The sequence below is a fragment of the Eretmochelys imbricata genome, chromosome 11, assembly GCF_965152235.1.
Source record: "Eretmochelys imbricata isolate rEreImb1 chromosome 11, rEreImb1.hap1, whole genome shotgun sequence".
Lineage (NCBI taxonomy): Eukaryota > Metazoa > Chordata > Testudines > Cheloniidae > Eretmochelys > Eretmochelys imbricata.
Window position 1 is genome coordinate 2,028,496 of NC_135582.1, and position 14,897 is coordinate 2,043,392.

Below are 14,897 nucleotides of genomic sequence, written 5' to 3' on the forward strand. Positions count from 1 at the left end.
ATGTAGAAATACCCCCCACCCCAGCATGCTGCTCACCGCCCGGCCATCGCCCTTCCAGACGAAGCCGGGGTGACGGTTGAGGGAGGCTGTGGAATCCACGTCCCTGGAGGTTTTTAAGAACAGGTTGGACAAAGCCTGGCGGGGCTGATCTAGGTTTGCTTGGCCCTGCCTCAGGGCGGGCGGCTCTGGATGGCCGCTCGAGGTCCCTTCCCGCCCGCTGTTGCTCTGAGCCTGATGCCAGCAGCAGTGGGGTTGCTGGGCCCCGAGTTGCAGAGGCCAGGGCCCTGCCCCGCTCCGAGTCAAAGCTGGGGGTGGCCAGGCAGAACTGAGCTCAACGGGCTTGACGGGATGGGGAGACGCAGGCCTGTCGGGCTTGAGATCAAAGTCAGCAACGGGGCCAGCAGCCGTCAGGGGCGTGGCGCAGGCTCGGCCAGGGTAAGAGCTGGCTCTGGGAGCGGAGCCGGCCTTCGCTGCCTGTTCCCTCCACATCACAGTACGTGCCAAGACCTGCACCAGCCCGAGGGTCTGACCTCCCCTCTCGCCCTGAAAGGGGGTCCCTCTGGGGCAGGCTGGGGGCAGCGGGCCCTGCTTTCTCCATGCCACGGGTAGAGGCCTTGGATCCGCTGGGCTGCCGGGCCGGCTCCTTCCCCTGGCATGGGGAGAGCAGCTGGCTCAAGCCCAGAACCTGGCAAGGCTGGATCCCTCCTGCAGCGCTTCGGGGGGCCCTCCCTAGCTGGGGCAGCGGGGCCTTTCCTTCCACTCTGGTGTTTTCCTTTCGCGAAGCCCGGGGGCTGAGCCCAGGATGGCCGGGGAGATGCCAGCAGCGGGAATCCGCGTGCAGGGCAGCGGGGCTCGTGTGTGACGGGCACTCCCCTCGGGCCCCGCCAACGTCTGAGACCATGGAAACCGGCGCGGCTCGGTCCCCTGAGCTCTGCGGGACCCTGCCCGTGGGGCCTGGGGTCACTGTTGGTGCTGCAGAAGCTCATGGGCGCAGGATGTGCCAGGCCACTCTCATGCTGGGTGGGTGAATTTGAAGGGGGTTGGGCTATTCCAGGGCTCCCCCGACTCCCCTCCTGCCCAGTCCCAGGGGATGCAGAACTGCCCCTGTCCCCATGGGTTGCCTGTCTTTCCCGAGTGACGTTTGTGCTGGTGGAAGATCCCAGCCCCCCGCAGCTCCAGGGCCTCTGCGCCCAGCTGTATCCCCAGAACACATACAGCGTGGCCGGCGGCAGGACAGGAGGCTGCCTCTGTGGCTGTGTTGGATCCCGCGTCCATTTCACAACCGCCTGGGGCCTAGCTTCCCACCGGCTCCCACTGATCCGTGGAGATCCTGACCCCTCTGCTCCCAGGGGTGGATCCTGTGTGGGGCCAGGAGGCTCAGTGGGACTGCAGAGCCAATGGGCGAAGGAGGTTAAAGTGGTCAAAGGAGCACCCCATGTTTCTAGGGGGTCTCTTCTGCCTTCCCGCAGCAGCGGCTAGCCGCATAAGCTCCCTTTAAACCCCTGGGGACTCTGCAGAGCAGGGAGGGGGCTGCCCCTCCATTAAAACCCTCTCCCAATCTCCCGCCCCCAGCCCACGCTCAGAACCGCTGCACGGCGCCGTCTCCAATCCACTTTTATTCACAATAATAAAATAACTTACCAGACACCACCAGCCGTGGGCGTGCGTGGCATGGCCCCGGGGCGCTGGGGACCCCTCCTCCTCTTCGAAACACTGGGTTAGTGTCCTTACAAATCTTGCTTACATGTTTTTTTCATATGAAAATCCCTTTTCAGTGCAGTCCGGTGAGTCCTGAGCTGCCCCTCTCCATTGAATGAGCCGGGCGGGCGAGGGGAGACTGCTGGGATATTTAGTCCCCTGCTCCCTGGAGGTCTCTGCCCGTGTCCACACTGGGTGGGGACGGAGCTTTTGCCGGAGCTGCTCACGAATGGCCCGAATCCCATCCAGCCTCTGCAGCCCGTGGGCTGTGGCTAATGCTGTCCCTGAGCAGAAGGAAGGGTACATAGCTCGGAAACGCCCCCCACCCTTCCCTTTCCACCCCACCCCACCCCCGCCCTGCGGGTCCCGGCGCGGGGTCTCTCCCCGTCCGTGAGCAGCGCCGGGGTCTGCCCGGGCCGTCGTCTGACCGCTCCCCGCGGCAGGGGCCGGCGCGGCCCCGGAGAGGGCGGAAGGAGCGTTAACCGGGCTGGGCGGCGCCGGCCGGGGCCAAGGGAAGCCGCGCCGGGCCGCCTCACTTGCACACGCTGACCCACTCGGTGCGGCGGCAGTCCTCGCAGGCCACGAAGCAGCACCAGTGGAATCTGCAGTGGCAACGCTCGCTGCGGGTCTGGCGCAGGATGTTGTGGCCCCGCCCGCAGCACAAGCTCTCGCAGTTGTCCATGCCCGGGCTGCTCTTGTTGCACAGCCGGCCCTGGGTGCCCAGGGAGTCCAGGGCCGGCTCCCGCTCGCAGAAGTCGGGCGATTTCTCGAAGTAGATGAGGTCGCCAACGCTGGCTCGGCGCCGGTGCCGCACGGGGCCTGGCTCCAGCTGGCCCGTGTTCCTGTTGTGGGGCCGGATCAGCGTGGCCCCGGAGAAGCGGTCCTTGAGCAGGGAGCCCACCAGGCGGAACTCGGGGGTCACCTGCCAGCACGTCTTCAGCTGGCAGCTGCCGGAGGTGCCGTGGCACTTGCATTTCCTCCGCATGTTATCCAGCACCACCTGGGGGGACAAGGGGGTTCGTTAAGCCCAGCACCCCCTGCTGCAAACGCAGTGCGGAGAGCAAACCAGCCCCCGTGTGCAATTGGAACTGAGCCGCGAGCTCGCTGCACCGGAGCAGCGCCTGCCTTTGCTATGGCTCGTTAACGAGCTGCGTTAATCGTCGAGGACAAAGGGGACTCCGAACATGGGGGATCGGTCACAGCAGCCACGTAAGCCCTGGTCTTTAGGGAAGAGGGTTGATGGTTCCTGAACGGGCCGGCTAGCGAAAGTGCACAGGCCTGGGCCTGGAGCCCCAGGTTGGAGTCGCGGCTCAGTGACCGTGGCCCTTTGGGGACGTGCGCTGGGCAGCCGGAGGCCTGGCTGCTCGCACGAGGACACGCCAGGCTGGCTTTGACGGAGCACAGGAGGCTCCGTGGGTTAGCCCCACCCACCCAGAACCCGGCTACGAAGGGCAGCTCCCGCGGCGTGGCTGCAATTGTCACTCAAGCTGGCTTTGATCTCGCTGGATCGCCACTAGCTCGGGGACGCGAGCTGCTGTCACACCTCCCGCCTGCAGACCCTCCGTTTTCCCAGCAGCCAAATGGGGAAACTCCCTCCCTGCCTCCCAGGAGAGCTGTGAAGATAAAACTCCTCACTGAGTGGGAGGTGCTCGGCTGCTCCGGTGAGGGGTTGAGTTTAGCTCGAACGGACACGCTCGTAAACCCCAGTGCGGACACAACGCGAACGGTTTTTGCAGGGCAGCTTACGGCTAAAGGGGGCTGGACCAAACCTGCCTGTCCTGCTTGCGCTGAACATCCACTCGTGTTAAAACATCTCTGAAAACGCCAGCATGGCGGAGCCGCTTGCTGCTTTTGCTGGGCAGCCGCCCCAGCACGCAGGCTTGGAAATAGGGCCAGCTAGCACAAAAACAGCTGCTCGTGAGCGCTAAACTCTGCTGCCCTCATCAGCAGGGTCTTCTCCATTCCCCGCCCACTTCCATGATCGATCCACCTTCTCCTTCCATTTACGCAGCCAGCATGCACCACTAAAGTCATCCAACTGAGCCGGCCGGTTTCTGGGCACTGCCATCTCTTTCTCGGTCAATTAGGTTTCTCACAAAGGCTGCTTGCTGTTTGCCGTTCCAAGGGAATTCACACTGGATTCCCCCAGTTAGGAGCGAGAAACTCTTGAGTAACTTGGAGCCGCCTACTCGAAAAGCAGAGGTGGCCCCTAATACGCTGAGCTAAAGGAAAATCTCCATGAGCTGTTAGCAGTACAGGTCATAGGACACACTATTGAGCAGTTCTGATTCCAGTCAGTAGAGGGCAGCAGTCTCTTTGACACAAACAGGGATGGAGCTAGAGAGATCCATTACCTTACAATACCACACACACACACACACAGAGGATTGTACTTTGACAGATGGTTGAAACAGAACCACAAGGTTTTTAGGCAAAACAGAGCAAAAAATCAAATCCCCCCATGTCTACCTCTTCCACCTGGGCTCTGGCAGACCTGGAGAGATTTGATTGATTCTCTTGTCCTTTCTTATGACAAAACAAAAGTTTTCTCCTGGAGCCAGAGTCTGACCCCGGACCCCCTCTCAGTTCTGTTTAAAATTCAGAAATCCAGAGATTTTATACAGCCGTGTTGGAGTGTGTCCCCACCTCCTGCCCTTCCTCTCTATACCCCCACTCTGCCTGGGTCCCCTCCACCCTTCATATAACCAGACTTTGGGTCAAAAATACCAGCATCTGCCTTGCCTGTGACTCTCAGCACAGGGACTGTAGCATTATTGTCTGTGATGTAGTGGTGGGGGGAGGGACAATGGAGGGGTCCCTGTGATATATGTTGGGGGAGGAAGTACATATGGGGTGTGTGTGTGTGTGGGGGGGTGTCATATCTGCCCTGTAAAAGATTGTATAACAATAGTGTTGCCAACTCATGATATTTGGTTTATTTCTTAAAGCCCCAGCTCCTGGAGTCCTGTGATTATGAGGAGACTCGGGTTTCATTTAAAAAGGAAAATGAAGTACGGGCCAATGGGAGTTAGGTGCCTAAACACCTTTGAGGATCTGGACCCTTGTTGCAGAGGAAAGCGTGAAAACCTGGCATGAGCATGACGTAAAGGCTCAGGAACCAGCCAGCCTAACCCAGGATAACCGCACCACCCACGTGCTGCAGCCGTGAAAAAGGCAAACACGATGGGAAGCTGTGTGAGGCGAGGCGTTCCCCATCGAGATAGGGATATGTTAATGCCATCGGACCGGGCTGTGCACACGGTGGGCCGCCCACCTTCAAGGAAGATGAATTTGAAGAGGAACCGATGTTGAGACGACCAGGGGGATGGAGGGCCGCTCTTACGAGATCTGATTGCTGTCTCTAAATGCAGCAGGGGGGCAAACCCCAGGAAGGGAGGAGAGTTATGGTAGCCAAAGGGGATAAACTGGCCATGCATAGACACAGGCTGGGAAGGAGAAGGAGGTTTCTAAGCAGCGGAGGTGGGAAGAATGGGGGCCAAGACACCTGTCTGCTCTGAAGATGGAACTTGATCAGTTTATGAAGGGGATGATCTGTGGGGGCAGCTGACCCAGGACGTCCCTCCCCATCCAATGGTCTGATTCCTAAGCAGAACCACTTATTTATTATTCCTAAAGAGTGTGGGATTGTGGGGCCTTGACTCGCACTGTCTGAATGGTGGGGGCCGGCAGCGTTGTGGTTCCCGGCTCCCCACAGCAGTCATGACGCAGGGCGTGGGCATGGCCCGGGTGGTGGGTTTGGCTGGTGCCATGCTGGGTGCAGGTGGCATGCTGGCGTGGGCGGGTGGTTAGCCCCGGTCAGCAGACAGGCCTCTGGTCTCCGCGTGGGGACGCAGCAGGCCTGTACTTGGGGCGGGGCAGGGGAGGGCAATGCCGCGTGCGGTTGCTGCAGGGTGTGGGCGGACAGGGCAGGTGTTTGTGGTGTTGGCCAGGAGCCGGGAGTTGGTTGTTCGTGGGGACTCAGGGAGGGGGGTTTGATTTGTTTGATGTGGGTGGCCACGGCCTGTGTGGGTGGAAGAACATTGGCCAAAGGCTGGCTGGAAGCCAGAGCGTTCCCCTGGAGTCTGCCGCTGCTGAGAGCCAGGGTGCAAGGAAAGTGTAGAGCTGGGTGTGAGCAGGAACGGAGACTGGCACTGAGCCAGGAGGGGCCTGATCACTGGCCCCCCCGGGCCGGACACACCGTCCCAGGGGCAGGGCAGGGTGATCCCACCAGATGCCCCTGGGTGTGCCAGCCTGGAACACAGTGTCAATATCCTGCAATCCAGCCTATTGAACCACCTCCCTCCCACCCACCCACCCAGCAGGGTCGCCAGCCCACACAGCTGCTACTCCGGACCCCCTGAACTGCCTCGCTAGCACGTCCCAGTGGGGAGAGCTCAGCACCTCCAGCCCGGGAAACCCCGGCTCTGGGAGGGGAAGGAAGGGGGTTTGCTGGGGCTGAACAGGTAATTCCGGCTCGCTGGGCCCAGAGCCAGCGGGGCCAAGCGCAGCATCGGTACCCATCCCAAGATCTCAGGGCTTTGCCCTCTGCCCGTGAACAGCTGTGCCCCCTAGTACCACGAGTGTATCCCAGCAGCATCCCAGTGCACCTGAGAGCAGCCGGCCCAGCCTTGGTCTGCCTGTCCAGACAGCTGGATGAGGATGTTCCTTGGAGACCCCCGGCACGGCTCTGGTGCCCTGCCCAGGGTGAGAGTAGCCCCGGGGTTGGCCTGTTGTGGGCGCTAGTCTCACCTTCGCCCAGCACAGCCCTTGCTTCTAAAACCTCTGGAACACAGATTGGGCAGCCCCCCACCATGTGGTAACCCTGTAATAAGGAAAATTAGCACCAAATTCCAGAGCACGAAGAGCTGGGAGGCATTCACCACTTTGAAGTCTTTGCAATGCGTTTCGTGGTGGGAAGGCAATTTCTTGTGCACTGTTCAGGGCGCCTGCCTCAAGGCAGTGCAGCCTGGCATGGACCCTGGTGCCAGCCCCTTCCTGCTGCAGAAGGTCCCACTGGAGTCGCACCAGAATGGCCAAGCCCCAAAAGGCCCCGAGTGACCGTGGTTCAGCAAAACACTCGGACGCTTCTCAGACCCAGCGCTCCGAGCGTCCTGCTGCACTCCGTGGCACCCGTCCCGTACCCCCTCTGGCGCCACCGGATGCCCAAATAGCTGTGGTCGTGAAAGCCCCTCTCCCCTCTACAGCTGCCCGTCTGTTTCACATGTGTCCGCAGCCGCCTCCCGTGAACATTGCACTGTGGAATGACAACTCCGGTCACACAACTTCTCCAGAGTGCTGCGACCCGCCTGCTTGGCACCGAGGGCTCAGCTCCCTACACTGGTCTCCCCTCTCTGCCTCCAGAGCCCTCCACAGGCCAAGCTACCTGAGACGCCCCCTCACCCTGCAGTCCCTGGGCCATCGGCGCACACGGGCTCACCTGGGGGACCTGCTGCTGGGCCTTTGGGATCGAACCCCCTTTGCCTTCGTTGTCCCTGGAGCGAGAGGAGGGGGAAGAGGCAGATGCCCTTATCTCTATGGCAGAGGGCAAGAACTGCAGCCTCGGGAGCCGGTGGGGATAGCGTGCTGCTCAGTCGCGGCACAGACAGGAGCCAGGCCAGCGCGTGGAACAAGCTGGAGGGCTCAGAGCCTCCATCTTCTCCCGTATTTCCATGCGGGCTAGAAATCCTGCGGGAAGGGCTAGCACCACTTCTCCCTGTTCTATCCCTCCTCAGGTGCACGCACGCTGGGCCGTGTTACCCCTTGCTCCATCGGCACCGTCTCCTGGGCACAGAAGGGCTCAGCTGAAGCCAGTGCTGTGTTCCTAGTGGCTAGAAGGAATGTTACATTGTTGCAACGGAGGGTCTAGCATGCACCTGTGTGACGTTATTGACTTGAACTCGGACTATATAGATCATTGTTGCAACCAAGGTCCTGTAGTGGCACCAAATCTTGTATAAAGGGGGTCAAATGAGGTGTCTAAGACAAAGTTATGGTTTGCTGGTTAGGATTATGCAATCTGTATACGTGTATCATTTTTGTAGTTGAAGTTATGAATATTGGCTCTGTACTGTCTGCAGTTCAAACTTGTGCTCTGCTTCTGGGGGATACCCCAGACATGTTGGGGTCAGCTCTGCCTAGCCTGCTGGATGGCCCATTAAGGACCATCAGCGACACAACTGACCCATTGAGAGAAGGGAGACACGCCTGGGGACTCAGCCAGGTATGCAGGGACCTGCCTAGGGACAGGACTCTGAGGTGTTTCCAGGCCATGGGATGGGCAGCTTGTCCTTGGGACACAGAAAGCAGAAACCACATGGCAAGAGACTATACAAAGCTGCTGCAGCTCCTCCATCTTGTCTTCAATCCTGCTTCTGACCTCTGGAGGGACTTGGCTACACTGAAGCTTTGAACCAAGGACTGAAGGACCCATCCCAGCTGGGGATGTTCTCCAGAGACTGGATTTGAACCTGCCGTTTATTCCATCCCTGCTACAAGCCTGAACCAAGAACTTGGCCATCACTGTATGTCATTGATTCCATTTCACCAATTCTAGCTCTCATCTGTATCTTTTTCCTTTTCTGAATAAACCTTTAGATTTTAGGTGCTAAAGGATGGGCAACAGCATGATTTGTGGGTAAGAGCTGACTTGTACATTGACCTGGGTCTGGGGCTTGGTCCTTTGGGATCAGGAGTACCTTTTTCTTTTACTGGGGTATTGGTTTTCATAACCATCTGTCCCCATACCGAGTGGCACTGGTGGGGATACTGGGAAACTGGGGTGTCTAAGGGAATTGCTTGTGTGACTTGTGGTTAGCCAGGGGGGTAAAACCAAAGTCTTCTCTGTCTGGCTAGTTTGGTTTGCCTTGGTGAGCATAGAATAAACGGCAGGTTCAAATCAAGTCTCTGGAGAACATTTGATGCCACTACAGGACCTTGGTTGCAACAATGATCTATACGGTCCCAGTTCAAGTCAGTAACGTCACAACCTGTCTCTAGGGTCCAACTCTGCTCTCAGTGACACTGACGTAACCACGGGGCTAATGTTAGGTGGGAGACAGAGCTGTGACCAAAAGCTTTGGAGCTTGGAGTGGAGGTAGCTGCTGTGATCTCTGGCTTTGTCCCTGGCCCGTGTCTGTTCAAGGTGCAGCACAGTGGCCTGGAAATCCCAGTGAGGGCCCTGGGCATGTTATCAGGGTCCAAGGCAGCAGCCCATCTATGTATCTGAGCTGCACCTTGCTGGGGAGACTCCACCCCATGGCCCCTTCTCAGAGAGCGCCCGCCTAGCACACTGTAGGTCCCACACCTGCCCTGACCGCGGTGCCCCGCTGAACGAGTCCCTGCGGCTGTGAGGTCACGGAGGTCTGCTGACGCCTGCACCAGCCCTGACCGGGGCTCAGCCACACGCAGCCCTAGAATGTGAGAGCAAAGTAACTGAAAGGGCAGTGTCTGTCCCCCCCCATCCCTCCCAAGCTCTCAGCTCCAAAGGTGCTGCACAGACACCGTGTGCCAGGCAAGAGCTCACAGTCCAAGTAGCCCAGACCAACAAAGGAAGGACTGTTATCCCCACTGCACAGATGGGGAAACTGAGGCCCAAAGCCATTAGACTGCAACGCAGCCAATCCAGCGATGTCGAGCTCCACAGGGCTGCCCTGGATCTAAGCTCAGAGACAGGCTGGTCCCTGCTAGTGCATGTTAGCAATGTGTGAGCTAAACTTAACCCCTCTTCGGAGTTAAGCTCCATGGTCCCACAGGGCAGCTGGGGCCCAGCTGGGAATCAAACCCGGCCCTCCCAAGTCCCATTAACCGCTAGCTCAGCCATTCTTCCGTGCCTGGACACACCTCTGTCCCTTGTTCACTGACACACATGTCCTTGCACATGCATGCTTGGGCTCCCCCACCCCCACCCCCACCCAGTGCTTCCCACACACACCCAAAGCATTTTATTGCCATTCTTAACTCCAGGAAGCCTTTGTTGTGAGATTAATAGGCTCCCGCTCCCCTTTCATCTCAGCCCTCTGATCCTGAGTGCTCCATAAAATACAACCCTACAAGGGAGCTGGGCTCTGAGGTCCCGTCCCCAGCCCTCCCTCGGGCCCCATTCTCAGCTGTTCTGTTCCTGTGTTATGGCCTTGGAAACCCCCTCTCCAAGGGGATGGACCACTGCCGACTAGCCTGGGCCAGGAGCCAGCGATCGCAGCATTCTGTGGCTGAGAAGAAGCTCCATTTTGGGTCACGGTCCCAGGATTCCCATTTATCAGCTGTGACAGTCCCAGGCCAGCTGGGAGCGAAGCCTCCCCGGGCGTGTAGGTGGAGGGATACGGAAAGCAGTATGCATCAAACTGCTCTCTACACAATTGCTAAGAGCGCTGCGAAACTGGGGGCACACCCCGGCCACGTGGGGACGAGCAGAGGTTTATAGGCACCCATTTGGGGTGGCTTCCGCACTGCATCCATCCCAAAGCCATGCCAGTGAAACCTGTGCCCCAGCCTGTAAGCCCGACAGAGCAAACACGGATTAGTGGGGAGTAATGGCGCCTCATGCCCTCTCTCCCCCCTTCCGTCTCAAGCGGTCACCAAGCGCTTTGCAGGGTGGGCTGAACCCTGCAGGATTACTGAAACCCCTCAGCACCCAGCGCAATGGGGACCTATGCAAAGACAGGAATCGCTACACCACCACTCAAATGCAGCCACCTCTGGGCTGGAACATGGCAGCTGATTAACTGTTCACAGCAAAACTCCACAGCAGTTTGCTATGGGAGTCTCTTCACTTCTGTCTTCATCTTTGTGTGTGTGTGTGTTACAAAATATAACTATAAAATAAAATAAAAACTCAGCTTTGAAACCAGCTAGTCATGCCCACAGTGTCACATGAGTTCCTAGCCCTGATAGTGTTCTTCCCCTTCCCCAGATGTTTTATACCCATTTGTCGCCTCTCATGTGGAATTAGAATATTAACTCTGTGCGGCAGGGCCCTCTGTTTTTGTACAGCTACTAACACAATGGGATGACAGCCCTGCTTTGGGGCTTGTGGCCCGCTGCATTGCAAGTACTAATCACATCTCACCGCCCCTGCAGGGAGAGAGGTGGATGATAAAGACTCTGAGTTAGTCTGGCCAGGAGTCCCCCGGTAAATAGCCCCGTTCTTGGAGAAAATACCATGAGAGAAGCTGGACTGGATGGCACGGGATGGATCATTGCCCTGTTCTGTTCATTGCCTCTGAAGCATCCAGCACCAGCCGCTGTCAGAGACAGGACACTGGGCTAGACGGACCCTTGCTCTGACCCAGTGTGACCGTTCTGATGAGAGTTTAAGGAGCTGGGTGATCTGGGCTGTCTCTGCTCTCCATGCTGGCTGCGGTTTTCTAGGTGCCCTGATTGCTCGGTGGATCGGGTTTTACACTCAGCAGACGCGTGGCACCACCCTGCTTGGCGATCGCAGACCGGGCAATCACCTGGCCAGGCAGCAGCGTGCGCACTGCACAGGGCCGGGCGTTCATCCTTGAAGCTGCACCGCACAATAGCCAGCCAGCGACGCCCTCCAGCATCATCCGGGGCCATCGCTCACTCTCACGGCCCCAGCGTGAGGCCCGGCGGGCTGGCTCCGGGAGGGGCAGCTGGGCGGGGGTGATGATAATGCCTCCCTCTAGCTTAGTTGTACCCAAACAGCTGCTAATGAAGAGATCACCAACGGCCTCCAAGAGGGAGTGATGGAAGAACCAGTGTCCGGACAGCGCCCTGGAGCGTCTCTTGCAGGGACGGCAGCTGAGGAGACAGGAGCAAGGCTGGGCTGCGGCCCTGCGGCTTTGCCCTGAGCCCAGCCTATCAGACTCTCCCAGTACAAACCTCTAGCACCTTTGCAGAGGTTCTTGCAAGCAGGGTGAGCTCACACCAGCATGGCCAGGGATCTGAATATGCCTGCGCTTGGGGTTTGCACTTGAGCAGCTTCACCACTAGGTGCAATTGCAGCAATCCCCAGTGTAGACAGAGCCTCAGTCCAGTCTTTGTGGCCGGGACAACCAGGCACTGGCAGATTTCAGGTGCTTTTTCACCCAGGCAGGCAGATTTGCAGTTTCTATGTTGGTAGCAGGGACCATGGCCTCTTTTTGCCTCCAGTCTCAACTCAGGGTTCACTCAGGAACATTCTCATAGGCAGGGTCAGGAATGAGAGAGGAGACTTGAAATAATACGGGCAGGAATCTGTGTCCTATACACTTTCGATGACTGGCTGGAACACAATTGTTGTAATCGCATGTGTGATTCCTTATGGCGCCCTGCTGGACAGAAATGTTCCATTGTGTGTCCTTGGCTGTTGTATCGCAGCTAGCTAGTGGAGATTTCCCTTCAGTGTATGATCAGGGCTCTTGGACCAGGAGGCCCTGGATTCTATCCTAGCTGTAGCCATGGCGTTTCAAGTGGCCTCCACATGCAACAGACCATGTCGCCTGTGTTCTGCGACGGCAGCTGGCACGTCCTAGATGGCCACCGGTTTGTCACAATATCATGTTCTGTTCTTGTCCCTGAGACCAGCTGTCACGGAGTGTGGGGGAGTCCAGGCCCTGCACCCCTCTTCCTGGGATTCACTGAGACTCTCAGCCAGCCAGTAAAACGGAAGGTTTATTAGACAACAGGAACACAGTCCAAAACAGAGCTTGTGGGTACAACCCGGACCCCTCAGTCAAGTCCTTCTGGGGGAGCAGGGAGCTTAGACTCCAGGCCTGGGGTTCCCTGCGTTCCACCACCTAGCCCCAAACTGAAACTAAATGCACCCCAGCAGGCTCCCTTCTGCAGCTTCTGTTCACATTCCCGGGCAGAGGTGTTACCTCCCCGTCCCCCGCCTGGCTCAGGTGACAGGCTCTCAGGTCTCCCATTGAAACTCCCCTGCCACATTCCCAGGTCAACGCTCCCCCCACCCTGCTGCATCACATCTCTCCTCCCTTCGAGACTGAACTGAGCGGGGTCACTGTGACCAGTGACCTGGGGAAGTTCGGGGCCCCCTCTCCGGGACAGCGCATCCGCTATCAGGTTGGCATTTCCCTTCACGTGGACCACGTCCATGTCGTAATCCTGCAGGAGCAGGCTCCATCTCAGGAGTTTGGCGTTGGCTCCTTTCATCTGGTGCAGCCAGGTCAGGGGAGAGTGGTCGGTGTACACGGTGAAGTGTCGCCCGAAGAGATAGGGCTCTAGTTTCTTGAGGGCCCACACCATGGCCAGGCACTCCTTCTCGATGGCCGCGTAGTGTTGCTCCCGGGGTAGCAACTTCTTGCTCAGGTACACGATGGGGTGTCTCTCCCCCTTTTCATCCTCCTGCATTAACATCGCCCCCAGCCCCGTGTCTGAGGCGTCGGTGAACACCACAAAGGGCTTGTCAAAGTCTGGGTTTGCCCAAACTGGGCCACTGACCAGAGCCTCCTTCAGCGCCCGGAAAGCCTCCTGGCACTGCTCGGTCCAGACCACCTTGTCTGGCTTCCCCTTCTTGCATAGCTCAGTGATGGGGGTGGCGATGGCGCTAAAGTGGGGCACAAATCTTCGGTAGTATCCTGCCATCCCAATAAAGCCTTGGACCTGCTTTTTGGTGTGGGGAGCGGGACAGTCTCTGATCACCTCCACCTTGGCTGGTTCCGGCTTTAGGTGGCCGCTCCCCACCCGATGGCCCAGGTAAGATACTTCCGCCATCCCCACCTTGCACTTCTCCGCTTTTACAGTCAGCCCAGCCCCCTGGAGTCGGTCCAGCACTTGTCTAACCTGGGACACGTGGTCCTCCCAGGTCTGGCTAAAGACACAGATGTCATCAATATACGCCACGGCAAAACTCTCCATCCCCCTCAGGAGCTGGTCCACTAGGCGCTGGAAGGTGGCCGGCGCTCCCTTGAGGCCGAAAGGCAGGGTCAGGAACTCATAGAGCCCCAGAGGGGTGATAAAGGCCGATTTCAGCCGGGCATCTGCATCCAGCGGCACTTGCCAGTAGCCCTTTGTAAGGTCCATGGTGGTAAGGTACCGAGCTCCTCCCAGCTTGTCTAGGAGCTCGTCCGGCCTGGGCATGGGGTAGGCATCAGATACAGTGATGGCATTGAGCTTCCAATAGTCCACACAGAACCGGACCGACCCATCCTTTTTGGGGACCAGCACCACTGGCGAGGCCCAAGGGCTGGCCGATGGCTGGATCACCCCCAAAGCCAGCATGTCCCGGACCTCTCTTTCCAGGTCCTGAGCAGTTTTCCCTGTGACTCGGAAGGGGGAGCATCTTATCGGCAGGTGCGACCCTGTCTGCACCCGGTGGACAGTCAGATTAGTGTGTCCAGGCTGGTTGGAAAACAGCTGTTGGTACGGATGCAGCACCCCCCTGACCTCAGCTTGCTGGGCAGGGTTAGCTGATCCGAGAGGGGAATTGTTTCCAGGGGGGAACCAGCTCTGGTCCCAGGGAATAGATCTACTAAAGGGTCATCTCCCTGCTCCTCCCACTGTCCACACACGGCCAACACCACATTCCCCTTGGCATAATATGGCTTCATCATGTTCACATGGTACCCCCGGCAGAGGTGCGCCTGGTTCGACAGCTCCACCACATAGTTTACCTCATTGAACTGCTTGACAACCTTGAAAGGGCCCTCCCAGGCGGCCTGTAGTTTGTTCTTTCTCACGGGGATGAGAACCATCACCTGATCCCCGGTGGCGTAGGCCCGGGCCCGCGCCGTGCGGTCATACCAGACCTTCTGCTTCCTCTGGGCTCTGGCCAGATTCTCCCTGGCCAGGCCCATGAGTTCAGCCAGTCTCTCTCGGAAGATCAGGACATACTCCACCACTGACTCTCCATCGGGAGTGGCCTTCCCCTCCTACTCGTCTCTTATCAGGTCCAGGGGGCCCCTCACCCTCCTGCCATATAACAGTTCGAAAGGCGAAAATCCGGTAGACTCCTGGGGCACCTCCCTGTACGCGAACAGCAGGTGAGGTAAGTACTTGTCCCAGTCCTGAGGGTGCTGGTTCATAAAGGTTTTCAGCATCATCTTTAGCGTCCCGTTGAACCTCTCCACCAGCCCATTGGACTGGGGGTGATAAGCTGAGGCCCAGTCGTGCCGGACCCCACATTTCTCCCACAAGCACCGGAGCAGGGCCGACATGAAGTTGGAGCCTTGGTCTGTCAAGACTTCCTTGGGGAACCCCACTCGGCTGAAAATGGTCAGGAGCGCATCGGCCACGGTGTC

At 58.4% G+C, this 14,897-nt stretch overlaps 1 protein-coding gene across 1 annotated transcript in view; it reads right to left on the reverse strand.

Moving 5' to 3' along the window:
* Window positions 1–2,230: 2,230 nt before the first annotated feature.
* The window catches only part of WNT10A (Wnt family member 10A), a 47,662-nt gene continuing 34,995 nt past the window's right edge, over window positions 2,231–14,897 (reverse strand). The window contains exon 4 of the mRNA XM_077829929.1: window positions 2,231–2,698. Within this exon, the coding sequence (XP_077686055.1) occupies window positions 2,231–2,698 (468 nt within the window). The remainder of the gene's footprint in view (window positions 2,699–14,897) is intronic.